Source organism: Papaver somniferum, unplaced genomic scaffold (genome assembly GCF_003573695.1).
Source record: "Papaver somniferum cultivar HN1 unplaced genomic scaffold, ASM357369v1 unplaced-scaffold_158, whole genome shotgun sequence".
Classification (NCBI taxonomy): Eukaryota; Viridiplantae; Streptophyta; class Magnoliopsida; order Ranunculales; family Papaveraceae; genus Papaver; species Papaver somniferum.
Window position 1 is genome coordinate 1363601 of NW_020625264.1, and position 15096 is coordinate 1378696.

Genomic DNA, 15096 nt, shown 5'->3' on the forward strand with positions numbered 1-15096 from the left:
AAAGAAAACCTCTACAGTACACACATAAATAAATAGGACAACCACACCCTTATGATAATCTATTAATGACTCGAGGCATGTTGAACGTAAACTCCCAAATATTATCATGAAGTATTACAATTCAAGCAAAGTAAAAACACTAATCTAGTAATCACACAATTTTCTCTGTCAGAAAGATCTCAACCTCCACAATACTCTCCTACCCCTTATATGGGCACCTAAATAGTGGATAATAGCTAATTTACATATTGGGTTACATATAATAAATCTTTTTTTCTCTCTTTTTATCTCGGTTATCTCTAGGCGATGTCATCGTGTAGATGCTAGAAAGTTAAACTTCTCTTTGCAGAAGGTATCACACGTTTCACGTGAACCTTATCTTCGTATTTCCTCAATTATCGCACATCTATCATGATGTCATCGCTTACCTCAATAGTGACATATTAAAGTTGTATATCGGTCTTATACACTTTGCATTGTTAGGTGCCCTTCGGTCATTCCATATAGGCCATGCAATATTTTGTATCCACATTTTGTTTTTTTTCGCATTGTTCTCGCGAAGAGAGAAAGGTGTGAGAATTTCAACCTATTTTCGCAATGATCTTGTCCTCTGAAATTCTTACTTTTTGCATAACTGCTTACACATGTTGATTGACACGTCTCTACTTCTATCCCTTTTTAACTGGTAACTGCTCCCGCGGGTTCGCATGCCCAAATAAATGTAGCGGAGAGAGATAATTCTCTTATTAACTCATTTATTGTTCTATCTTCTCAAAATTCTGTCGTCATAAATTCTCCTTCTTCTCTGTAGATTTTCCTCTCTCCAAGCTCTGTAACTTTTACGGTGTTGATTTTCATGTCCGAACAGCAAAACACGCTTCCCACCGACGAATCTTCTTCAAGATTAGTTAATCTTTCATAAATTGATTTGATTTCCTGATTTTATCCTAATCGCGATTTCTGAATTGGTTTTTGAATTTTCTGCTACTGTTGTTGTTGATGTGGTCTATTATACTCTCTATTGTTTATGTTCCCGTACGGTTGCATTATTTTAGTTTAATACTGCCAAAATCAATTAAGAAACCCTCGTCGGAATTTCAAGAGGAATTAAAATCAAAAGGGTTTAATTTCTGATTCCAAAGGATTGTTTGCCTATTACCGAAAAATTATATCTGCGTCCACTCGCTTGGACCAGTGAGGACAGTTCTCATCCCTAATTTTGCATCAGAGATGTATTGTAAGGAAAGTTCATTTATTGTCTTTAGGAACAAACGTTTTCTTTCTGGAAAACCCAAGAAAAATAACTTCGATAGATATTCTGCATATTCACGGGGGCATAACTTCCCTTTAGGGGAGACACTAGGGATTAACGCATGCCATAACCGCAAGGGCATAATTTTTATTTGATATGCATTTTTCGGTATTACGATGTCAAAATTTATACTTATTATTTGTCGTGTTATCCTCCTTATCAAAAGTAAATAAATAATCGATGATATTTCCGGTTTTCAGTTTATAAATCCTTTCTCATGTACCCATACATTATTTATTTCTAGTATGTTTGACACTTTCATATTTTCCTAAATATGTATTCTCAAGTCGCGAATTTCTCATATTTAATTTTCACATTCTCTTTCCAAAAAAAAAAGTTATGTGTTTGATAGTTACAATGGAATCTTATGGGTCATTTGAAATAATATTGCACTTCTGAATTTCCATTATTTTAGTGACTATGCAAAACCTACGTTAGTTACTAAAAAATTACGTCGTGTGAGTTTATTCTCTTAGATAGTCGGGTACGTATGCCTTAAAAATGTCCAGATCTTTGTTGACTTTTTCCCCTTTTAAGGACAGTCAAAAAAGATTAAAATCCGGTACGAAATCAACAATAAATACCACATTCGATGTTCTTACGATAAGATCTCCAGTGTCTCACAACTCCTATCCATTTACGATCTTGACCTTTTTAATGTGAGGTAATTCGCTGCATTAAAATGATGAAACCATGGTTAGCTAGTTAGTCATGAGGTCAACCTCTTAGCCTGATAATAGTAGGCTCTGTTTTCCATCATGAAATAAAAATGACGTTAAAACATTTACCAAGGATTATTTTTGTGTGAAACGACTTATAGAATATCTTGGATGCGCCATAATTTTTACAATCAATTGGCGTTACTTTTGCGTTTATTACCTGAAAAATTAAAATCATGTAACTGTACCCAAGAAAACCACTTATTAAGGTAGAAAAAGAGTCTCGATGATAAAATTATAACGGTAAACATGTGTATGTTATCAATATCTTCTTTGCACTATCTTATAGTAGTAAACATGTGCGCAAAACAAATATGTATGTTTTATCATTTATAGTAGTACTATCCTAAAACCACGGTATCATTGTCACTGATCCACAAAACACTAAAATTCTAAAAACCCATAACAAAAAAGTTGAGGTAAAATATTTAGCAATTTTATCAAAATTTGAGAATATAAAGAATAAAGCGTAACTCATTCAAGGATAACAATTGGTAATAGGATAGATACTAAGAATGATAAGGTTCGCTTGTGATTTGAGTGGTGAAATGAAATTAAATACAAAGAAAAACTATGAGCTATTGATTATATCAAGGTGGTTGTTTGACCAAGACATGTAACTTTGCAGGTGAGTATAAAAGTGAACCATTGAAGCATCTGAATTATAGAAAGTCGAATGAAGGAGGGGATGCTTCTGAACACAGAAATATTGGTTGTTTTTTTATTTATTTTTTTAAATTTTTTGTAGAATCTATATTTTGGATGCAACAACTTAAATTAGCATCATGCGTTTGATACCGATTAGGACATCCACATATTAGCACTAAGAAATTAGGTATCCAAAGATGACGATCCCATATCCGATTGGTAGGACAAAAGAATAAAGCATTTGAAACTGCTACTGTGCTCGTTGCTGCTTTCACTACGTTGAACGCTTTTAGGAACGCGACAACATTGACAAATTATGAATGGAATGGAATATTTGCCAAACATTGAACACATTATAATTCATATAAAAACATAATACGTGGGTGGTCAACCGTAAGATAAGTTTCTCATTAGTTATAAGATATATGATTCTCAATATTCATTCCACCAGCATTGAGGAACTTTGTTCGGAGTAATCTGAAAATGAAAATGCAAAAACAATAAGGATAAAATAACCAGAATCACAAATGTGAGAATGTATGAGTAAAAAAGAATGACAAAAATGACCAGGCTCAAAAAACAAATTTAAGTAGGTTCCATCTTTTCAAAGTTTAACACACAAAAAAAAAATATAAAAAATAAAATAAATAGGTTAGATACCCATGGAAAATACATGTTCAGGGAATTGAGAAAAATCACATCGCTTCCAAACTGTGCTTGTTGAAAGCCCAGTGGAACATCTAAAATCAAATCATACCATGTTCGATGAAATATACATAATTTTCTTTTTTAGTCGTTTGTTCAGATTGAGATTCAAAGTCATATAAAAATAGGAAAAGTAAACAAAACATGATCTGGGAGCAATCAAAGAAGTGACAGTAATTTAAGACTATGCAACTAACTCGATTTAAAAAAAAGAAATACTTAATCAAATATCAGCTACTATGGTTGAAGGAGATGAATACATTTTATTTTTCACCGGCCATCGTTGTTCACCTATAATTACCACCCTCACAACGCCATCCACCACTACTCTTGCTACCGAAACAACTTCCTCCACCACTATCCATAGCACCATAACGTTTTGCCATCTCCACATCTCACCAACTCCGCCACGATCACCACTATGACCACTTATATAATTGTTATCAAATTTATTACATTAGTTAATAAAAATGTATTTATATAATTATTACTCGTAATAGACTAATTTATTTACTGTTATTTTTGATATGACATTTATTATGACGTAATGAAATATTTTTCGTAAAAAATTAATGAGATATTAGTGATATGTAAATAAACTATGGCAGTTTGATGTATTTCTATACCCAATTACAACAATCACTCTTGAGAAACAACCATTAATAGCTTCTAATAATATAATTTTTCGTAAAATTATTTATCAATGAGATTTTATATTTATTAGATCAATTAAAAAAAATGAAAAATTTAATAAATCATTCACCATAAATAATTAATAAGACACCAATTAATAAAACACTAATAATAACATTCAAGCTGAACAAACCACAACCCAATTTATCTTTACTTTAGATAAATTTTGACCACTCTTTATATGGGTAAAGTTCGCAAAACTTTATTTTGCATTCTAGATATGTATATTTGAAAATTAAAATTTAATTCGTCTAGGCGGCCGAAGGCTTTCCGTTTTTGGTATGTGCGGACATTGGCACAGTGCAATACAAACTATGGGGCTTTTGGTGGGTGTTCTTCCCTAAGGCAATGCACCATTTATAGTCATGCATATGCATTTTATCATTTTCTAAATTTAAGCAGCAGTTGAGCTCATTTCAAGTTAGGTGATGCGCCGAATCACGACTATATCTAATAATGATAGTTTAGAGTACCTGATGGGCGGTCCATCACAAGTTGGTGACATGTATGTCTCTCTATAGTCTTTTTTGGATTTTGCACCGTGACGTACAGGGCTATGATTTTCTATTTTTGGGAAAAGTTACTAATATTATTAAGAGAGCGTTTCCATTAGGAAAGAAAAGTTTCAATCTCCGATCCATCCTAACAAAAAAAGAGGTTTTATCAACCTAGATAAGATAATCAGTAGAGATAGGAGTCCATCTTCTTTGGTTCTAGTTTCTTTCGCTATTCTACCTACTGTAAACTGAAATTCCTACGTGTTTATAGACACTAGCTAGAAAGGAGAAGATGTTGAACCTATATAAATAGTAGCAGAAGTAACATAACATAATAGTAAACACATAAACATTTCGATCAAGCAGGACCTGCTGATCAATATACCATGTTTCAGAGAAACAAACCACTGGCTGCTAAGTTTAGTATTAAAACAACATCATCATTCTTCCTAGTACTGTATTCAAGTGTGATCCTGTTTTTTACTTTGACATGCTTTTCTGCTGATCCCGATCCGCTCCAAGACATTTGTGTTGCTGACTTGAAATCCAAAATTAAAGTGAATGGGTATCCTTGCAAGCCGCAGTCTCAAGCAACATCAGAAGATTTCTTCTATAGTGGCTTGGTGAATGGAGCAAGCACAGATACTCCCTTCGGTTTTGGAGTGAAACGTGGTGATGTTAAAAACTTTCCTGGGTTAAACACCCAAGGACTTTCGGTAAACCGAGTCGACATCGCACCTGGCGGAGTTATTCCATTTCATGTGCACCCTCGAGCAAGTGAAGCTAATTTTGTCTTAAAAGGGGAATGCCTTGTTGGGTTCATAACTACTCCTGATACTGATACTGTTTTATACTCAAAGGTTCGGAAAGTTGGAGAGTTGTCTATTATTCCCAAAGGACTTGTGCACATCGTAGTGAACGTTGGATGGGAGAAGGCTGTTCTGATAGCTATTTTCAATAGTCAACTGCCCGGGATTGCCGAAATTCCTAATAACCTCTTTAATTCTACCCCACCGATTCCCGATTATATTTTGGCTAAGAACTTCCGTGTTGATGAGAAGATCATCGCAACCATAAAGTCTAAATTTAGAAACCAAAACAAAATAGCTAAAATCTAAGTGAATGCTCTTAATGGTTCTTTGGGAAGATGGTGTCTCTAGCGTGGGCATGTCGAGTCTTGTTGAATAGTATGTCGAAGTCTTGCGATCGAGTAAGTTTCGGTCAAAATATCAATCAATATAATATAGCCAAGTATGCTAGGTTTAATCCTTTCCGTAATCGCCAATGGTGCAACCAACCACCTCCAACGTACTGGAGTCCATCCTGTCTATGAGCAGGACAATGTAATTTTGTTATTTGGTTTTGTGATAAGGGACTCGTGCATCGTCCCTTTGCTTTATCTATGAACTACATTAGTTTAATTATTAATTTGGATTTCCATTATTTGGTCGAAGTCTTACTACAGCTGTTATTCCTTTTTAACTAAATATAACGCTCTTCAATCTTTCGCCCTTGATTATCGATTAGTTCGCATGTTCCATTTTCTTCAATATTTTTAATTGTGAAGAGTCCTTCCCAAAATGGTGGTATCTTTTAGCATGATGTTCCACTGGGCGATAACGTTTTGCACCATGCCAAATCGTTCGGTTAAAGACTTCGCCCTTTAACGCGATCAATTTTTCCTTCCCCCGTCCACTTTGCGAAATAATCTGCAGTCACAATCTGACATTAAATTTCTCTTCTCTCGCCTTTAACTCCAGAAATTTCTCAATTCCTTTCCTTGGCCTTGTAGCTTGCATGGAAATTGCGATAGGATCTAGATATTATTTAGGGAATTATACAAATCTAGGCCTGTTTTTTTTATGGTTTACAAAACTAAGCCAATTTTTTTATTTGTTACAAAACTAGTCCTTATTTGACCAAAATCAGTGGATGGAAAGTTAAAATCCACGTAGGCAGTTAATAGGACTTAAAAAAACCTATTAGCCCTATGAATCGTTGAGTTCACTCATCTTGTGATTGTAGATGGATCGGGTTTCCGAGACATGTTCATTCACTAAAATGAGTTGGAATCTGGTCTTGGATCTCATCTTCGAGTCATAGGGCACAGAGGAAGCAAGACCAAGACCAGGAACAACTATCAGGGCGTAAGAAGATTAAAAGGTTAGGGCAATCCCTTCTCTATAGAGAGTGACCTGCATTAGTTGGCGTTACCGAATTCACGTACGAAAGAAAGATACGAACTTGGTAAATGGAAATTGAACTGCTAATCAAGACATATCGAACACTTATAGCGCATGAACTGCTAATGAAGAGTTGCCTTGTATTGACACTTTGCATCTTGGTCACAAGCTTCTAACATAGCAATTTGAAACAGTCACAAGGGGTATGGGCTATTAGGGATGGTAATGGTGGAGGTGCAAGTATGCAGATGAGATGGATGATGGTGTGTGTGCTGGTGTAACGGTGGTATGCAAATGATGGATGAAGTGTAGTAGATGCAGTGTAATATAACAATAAAAAAGCTTGCTGCAACTGAACTGGTAGAGGAGTTGTGAGGTTAAACTCACCTCAATATCTTGTCATCTTAAGTCTGGTCAAACCCTTGCTGAGCATCCAAGATAACCATAGCTAGAACCAACGGCCGTAACAAAGTAAGGCAGAAATGATCGTGACTGAATTGCACTTTGCATTTACATAAACTGATGAGTCAGGGATTTTGACAAACACCTTGTATGCGTGTGCAAACTGATGATAGACAAAACTATGTTGCATTTGTTTTCCTGCTAACTATTTTTCCTTCCCTGCAGATATCAATCTCATACACAACCCAAACATTTCTCATCATTCATAATCTCTGAAGATCTTAATCTTCTGTCGTTCAACATCTCCGTCTTTTTCTTGGTGATTTTTGAATTTGAAGAACAACAAAAAAATAAAATAATGGAATCAAATAGATTACAGATTCAGATGATGGAAATGGAGATGCTACTACGTCTTTTCAATTTACCACCAAATTGTAGCTACAACAGCAGCGAGCATCAACTTCTTTGTAAACACCTCCTACAGAACTCACAGACTCTTCACAACCACCAACAATTTCATTAATAACCAGCTAAAAAAAATATGATTATTTCCTTCCCTGTGAGCCAGCATAATCAAACACCAACCCAAAATTCTTCCCACCATCATTGATTCGAATCAAACAAAACCCTTTGAACACATCCCCTAGAACCTGTTAACACATCAATCTTCGATACCAATTCTAGCCGCAGTAATAAAAACATCTGCTTCATCAATTTGACTCAAACCCATTCATTGCCTTGTTCTTCTCACAAACCCTAGCTGCTTCCTTTTATTCCTTCTTCATTATCAAGCACCAACGTCAACAACAGCAGGTGTTCTTTCTTGAATTGATTTCTCAAATCTATCTCACTAAAATCAATCCAAATTCAAATAAGAGTCGAACCTAAACCCTCAAATTCTTCTCAATCTGTTCATCAATTCCATTAAAGATAAACACCACCAAACCCATCTTCTATTTCATCTATTAGAACCCAAAATCATCGTCGATCTTCTTTTTGCGCTATTGGATAACATGAACCACCATAGTTACTGGTTCTAATCTCTTTTGTTTGAAAATGGCTGGTGAAGTACAGAAATCGGGAAGAAGAAATAGATGCAAGAGAGGAACTGAATGAAGATATTTTAGGGGTTCAGATCGAAACCTGTTTTCAGATGTATATCGGATTAAGTCACAACCGTTCAAAAATATTCGATATTTCCTGATTTTGGATTAGGGGTTCAGATCGAAACACGTGCACAATAATAACTATGCTACTGACAGACGTATGAAAAGGGCCTTTTTGAAATCTTCACACGTTCAAGAGATCTCCATATACGAGATTTTGTCTAGATATTGACTAGCCAAGACGAGATATTGATTGAAATGACGGATTTGGATGGAATCCGATTAATTGGCTTAGATTTGTATGATATAAAAAAAAAAGGTTTAGAATTGAATACGAGGGTCCAGAACAGACATATATATATAATTGTATATATTCTTATTATTTATATCCTTTGTTGCGATCATAAAGACAATCGACTCCTTCCTTCTTTTTTATTCCCTTGCCATCTTTTTCTGGTTTAACTTCTTCTGAAGTCTCCTTTCATACCAGATGATATCCAATTCATGGAAAGTCTTCGCCTTCTTCATATCCCCTTTAATTCCTCGCGTTTTTAGGGACCACTCAAAAGTATTTAGGGGCCAACAATAAAAAAAAAAAGGTCACCCAAAGGGAAAATGTAGCCAGCCCTTATCTCGCGTAATTCGTAATGGCAAAATTATCCTTATATATTCGGAGGATATGATAATATTTTTATCCTCCGATTGCAATCGGAAGCCAAAATATTACCCAGACTTCCGATTGTAGTCGGTGCAGTATTAGAATGATTTCTGTTTCATTTTTTCCATTTCTTTTTCATTTTTGAGTTGTTAAAGTTATAGAGAAGAAGGTGAAGGAAAAAAGGGAAAACCCATTTTATCACTACAAAAATGGATGGATATGAAGAAGAAGGTGAGAATCATGGCGAAGAACAAAATATTGAGGGTTCACGACCGTTTAGAGAAGACGATTTGGGGTATATGTTGAATGATCCAAACTTTTGTGGAGAAGAAAACCTAGACGACCCTTTCATGGAAGAAAATGGAGAATCGCCTGATATTGAAGCTAACGATGCATGTAAAACACAGGTATTGTGTTAAGAAACTCAAATACTCGATTTGCATGCGTTTGTGTGCTTTTGTAAACAAGAAAAACCGATTATTGCATGCATTGAATGCCATGAACTACCCAGATTCGGTAGATAATTTCTCGAATAAACTTACGAATATAACACATAGAGTACCAAATATGTATATTAGGTAGTTCCAATATTAGTAGTTTACTGCCGAATATGAGAAAAAACCCCAAACTGGTTTTCCAAAAAGATCTACATTCGGTAGTTATGTAGAGTTATTTACCCCCGAATGGCCCCAAAAACGAATTCCTCAAAAATTTTCAAAACTCAATATTCTTATCCTTTACAATCGGTAATAGTTTAACATTATTTGACTGCCGAATATAACAGTGGCCTCAAAATAAAATTTCCGAAAACTTGAAAATCAGATGTTTATCGATTAAAGTTATCTCCCGGTTATTTATATTCGGCTGTTTTACTATATATTTTAGCTTCCGATTATATCATTTTTTGCACTCAGTAAACTGTGTACATTCATTTGCATAAATAGGGTGTTCTGGGTAACTGATAGGATTCCGAATATAGTATATTCGGCAGTTTGACTTATTTAATAACCTCCGATTATTGTATAATAATTTGTTGCTTTCATATGCAGGCCGTTGAAGAGTTTGTTGATGATTTCTATTTGAGGCCCGAACTTCTCTATACTATGCAAAAGATTTGGTATACTCATTACTACTTTTTTTTTTTTCAAAATTTATATCTTAAATGGTTATGCTTATTAGATTTGTTTTGTTTTATGCACGTTTAGACATTTGGAAGTAAGAAGGAGGCAAAGGAATAGCTTATGAACAATGCAAAAGATAACATGTGCATGGTAGTTCAAAATAATCATGTTAGTGACACTCGATTTGAAATGATTTGTGAGCGAGGTGGGACGCGAAAGAGTCACGAGGGAAAGAATAGTAAGTACGTACGGAAGACGAATAGGAAATACCGAAGCAATACCAAGAAGATAGGATGCCCATTTAAGATTGTCTTCTATAAGCCCGATGGTATTAAAGGTAAAGAGTATAAAATGTATAAAGTTGATAACGGTTGTCACAACCATGATGATCCGTCGGATTTAATTGGACATGTAATGGTTGCCAAGTTAAAACCACATCAAATGCATACGGTGAGGTCTATGAGGATCCAAAGAGCGAGTCCGATCTTAAGTAAAATAAAGGCGGACGACCCCGACAACTTGTCTTCTTTGTCTACAATTAAGTCGTCCCTAGATACGATCAAAAGGACTGAATGGGATGGTAGAACGGTCATGCAACATCGGAGTGGTTAGCGGAGTTACACGGCTACACCTTGAGAAGGGAAGAAAAGGATGGTATAGTGGTTCGTATTTTCTTGTCAAATATTGATGCATAATTTGGAGGAAGCCCTTCACCCTTGTTTAAGGGAGGTTGATGAACCTATTAAGCAAAAGAATACCGGTAGCCGAACACCGAAGTGTCGAGGACCATCCAAAGAAAAGAGTTGAAGGAGTATTTGTCTAATAAAAGAATATTGTCTAGGCACGAGCGTTCGGAAGACGAATTTGAAGATGAGTCAGAACCTAAGAAAAGAGGTCGTCCAAGAAATGATCAAAGTGGACCAACCACCCGACAAGTAAGGCCAAAGATTCTACAGAGCCTTCTCAAGTAAGTCAACCCAATGTTGTCGAAGAAGTTGTTGAGCAAATGAACGCCTCGCAACAAACCCAACCAATGGAAATTCTTACTATAAAAGAGGACAAAGGTACTCTTCGTTTCCCTAGAGATATTAATGGAAGACCAAATCGATCCACATATACAATATACAAGGAGTATTTGGAACAACTCCCTCCACTTATCATTCCATTTGTTTTGTCGACCGACGAGGTTGATGGGGATGGAAATTGTGGGTTTCACGTTGCGACGGAACAAATGGGTTACTTTAGAGAGGCGGATATCGAAGATGTCACCCAATGCCAATATTTAAGAAATAACATGGCGGTACAACCAGTGAAGGACAAGGTTTTTTTTATGGAGATGATGAGGCGAGGAGATAGATACGACAAAGAACAAGAGTTCAAAGACTTAGTTGCGCGTGCGAAGTGCCGAAAGGGATTGAAAACAATCGGATCCAAGTATTGGATGACAATGCCTAAATTTGGATATCTCCTAGCGGACGTTTTGAATTGCGTGGTACATTTTTTTGTTACTCCTATGTATGGACTTAGCATGACGTTTGCACCCACAAGAACGGCTTGCGACGAGTCGGTTAAAGATAGAAGAATCGTAATGGCATTTGTGAATGAAATGCATTTTATCGGTTTAAGAGTAAAGAAAGATTGTCCGTTACCTCCGTTGAGTAAGTGTCACGATTACTTCCCGATGAACCATTGCAAGGATTGGGTGAAACAATATGAGTCCAACATGGTTGATTGGGATCGCGTTATGGACAAAAACTTTCCCGCTGAGTTACTCGAATTGATCCCCTCGGATGATGACGATGTTTGATCGTTTTTTTTTCGAACATGTAATTTGTACAAGTTTTTTGGAAACTTTTTTGTGAAGATATATTATTTAATCGGTCGCAAAAAATACAATGTTGTCTCCTGAATGTAGGAATCGGGCTCTTTGATACACGTTTTGATTCCGAATATTATAATCGGTAGGTAATAATACACGTTTTGATTCTGAATATTATAATCGGTATAACTCTTAAATATCTATCTACCGATTTGGTGGGTATTTCGAGGCACGGCTATAATTTTTTTGAAACTATGTAATCGGAAAAACAGTATTATAACACTTCAATCCAATTAATCATATTCGGGAATTCCATATTTTATCAAACCGCCGATTAATGTTAGAAACGACTCTCCTCTCCACTTGGAATAAGCATCTTGTGCCGCAAACCTGTCGTCTCTGTGCCTAGCAAGAAAACGGTTGTACTCGGTGCACAATTTTATAACATGGTGCACCCTAGAAGAAACATGGGATGGTTCATAATTGTGGCGTGGCTTCTTGTACTTACCAACAAAAGGACCCAATGAAACGTTAATCCAAAATATACGATCGTCCTGCTGTTCTTTGGGTAGATCTTTCACAATGTAATAATTTTTTATCCATTCGGTCTCTTCCTCAACTTGTTTTAATCTTTCTCTATGATGGAATTTTTATTGACCTCGCTTCTTAGCCTTGATTTCCTCTTCCTCCTCCTTCGTTGCCACTAACGATGGTTTAATTTTTTTGTGTTGTTTGTTCCTTTTTTTTATTTCTTCTTCCATTGCTGCAATTGATGTAGTTGTTCGCTTGCATCTTCGAAGTATGTTGTCGATTGATGATGGACTTGCCATTGAAAAGGTTTTTCATTCTGATTTTTTACTCAATAATAACTGAGAGGGGTTACCATCCTTATATAGATTAGAGTTCCAACAGCTCTAATTTTTGAAAATATGGCCGTTGCGGTTTCTGAAAATATGGCCTTTGAGGTTTCGTATCAATGATGCACTACATTCGGTTGCTAACGATACACGTATTCCCTCCGAATAAGACATTCAGTAGCGAACTTAAATTTTTATCTACCGATTAGGTTGGTATTTCTAAACACGACTATACTATTCGGAGGATAATTTTTTTTTGTAAAGTCCCGAATGTACGATAGCCCAAAAATCAGAATTTGGGAAAAACTGATACTTTTCAAATTTTGAACTTGCAATAATCGGAAGTCAACTCAGTTACCCAAACTTCCGAATATGGGTTGTCTAACCTTCTATATTGCCCTTGGAACCACCTAGAGCCATGACATGGTTTGTTTTGAACTTGTAATATTCGGAGGATAATTTTTTTTTGTAAAGTCCCGAATGTACGATGGCCCAAAAATCAGAATTTGGGAAAAACTGATACTTTTCAAATTTTGAACTTGCAATAATCGGAAGTCAACTAAGTTACCCAAACTTCCGAATATGGGTTGTCTAACCTTCTATATTGGCCCTTGGAACCACCTAGAGCCATGGCATGGTTTGTTTTGAACTTGTAATATTCGGAGGATAATTTTTTTTGTAAAGTCCCGAATGTACATGGCCCAAAAATCAGAATTTGGGAAAAACTGATACTTTTCAAATTTTGAACTTGCAATAATCGGAAGTCAACTCAGTTACCCAAACTTCCGAATATGGGTTGTCTAACCATCTATATTGGCCCTTTGAACCACTTAGAGCCATGGCATGGTTTGTTTTGAACTTGTAATATTCAAAGGATAATTTTTTTTGTAAAGTCCGGAATGTACGATGGCCCAAAAATCAGAATTTGGGAAAAACTGATACTTTTGAAATTTTGAACTTGCAATAATCGGAAGTCAACTCAGTTACCCAAACTTCCGAATATGGGTGTTCTAACCTTCTATATTGGTCCTTGGAACCACCTAGATCCATGGCATGGTTTGTTTTGAACTTGTAATATTCGGAGGATAATTTTTTTTTGTAAAGTCCCGAATGTACGATGGCCCAAAAACCAGAATTTGGGAAAAACTGATACTTTTCAAATTTTGAACTTGCAATAATCGGAAGTCAACTCAGTTACCCAAACTTCCGAATATGGGTTGTCTAACCTTCTATATTGGCCCTTGGAACCACCTAGAGCCATGGCATGGTTTGTTTTGAACTTGTAATATTCGGAGGATAATTTTTTGTTTGTAAAGTCCCGAATGTACGATGGCCCAAAAATCAGAATTTGGGAAAAACTGATACTTTTCAAATTTTGAACTTGCAATAATCGAAAGTCAACTCAGTTACCCAAACTTCCGAATATGCATCATATGTATTGTCTATCGAATAACTATAGAGTGAGTTATAGAGTTAAAGAAAAAACATGCAATAGTGCCACGTTCCCGGCAACTTGGCAGGTTCCTAGCCTCGAAGCCTTTCTCAACTCTTCCATCAAGAATGCTAGGTATACCGTGCCCCAAGAATAGTCACCGACTTCATGGAGAGGATCCAAAAGTTGTATAAGGTTGGCGTCGATCCGGTTGCCAGAAGTATTGGGGAATATGACACATCCCAATACACAAAGGAGATATGCGGTGGCGGCGTGGTTCACTTGCTCATCAGTTAACGTTCCATTCTTTTCCTTCTCCAAGGTGCCTCGGAACATTTTCATCAACGCTGTAATGTTGATCTGTCTTGTTCTATAACTTGCATGCCTCCTAAACTCTGTTGTTGTTGTCTCTTCATCCCAACCTAAGCACTTTTTAGTTAGAGCATAAAGTTGTGCCCAACTTAACTGCTTTGTGTAGTTGAACTTCACAGTTGTGCCTTGGTCGGGAAGGTTAATAATCTGCACAACATCATCCGGGGTAATCTTCATCTCCCCAAACGGCATATGCAAAGTATCGGTCTTAGGATACATTCTCTCCACAAACGCCGATATGGCCACACGATCATGTTCCAACAATGAATTCTCGGCGGCATTAGCTAACCCCGAGTTGGAAACAATTGACTTGAACCTTTCACATTCACCGATAAAGGCCACACAAGCATTTTTGTTGGTGCGGCGGTAGGTTTGAGTAGACGGACCGCATCTTGATGATCCTATTAAATTACATAAAAAAATCCTTAATACAAATATTACGATATAACACATAGACAATACATTAATAAAAAATAGTAATTTTATTACCTCGGTTTCGTATATTTCTCTGGCCCATGAGTCTTTGTATCCAAATAGTAATTTTCCTCCATCCGCCGGTAGCCCAAGGATTG

At 36.2% G+C, this 15096-nt stretch overlaps 1 protein-coding gene across 1 annotated transcript; it reads left to right on the forward strand.

The window, feature by feature from the left end:
• The first annotated feature begins 4960 nt into the window (after positions 1-4960).
• Positions 4961-5692, forward strand: LOC113337073 (oxalate oxidase 1-like). The gene has a single exon (XM_026582762.1). The coding sequence runs from the start codon at positions 4961-4963 to the stop codon at positions 5690-5692; it is 732 nt and encodes a 243-aa protein (XP_026438547.1).
• The last annotated feature ends 9404 nt before the right edge of the window (positions 5693-15096 follow it).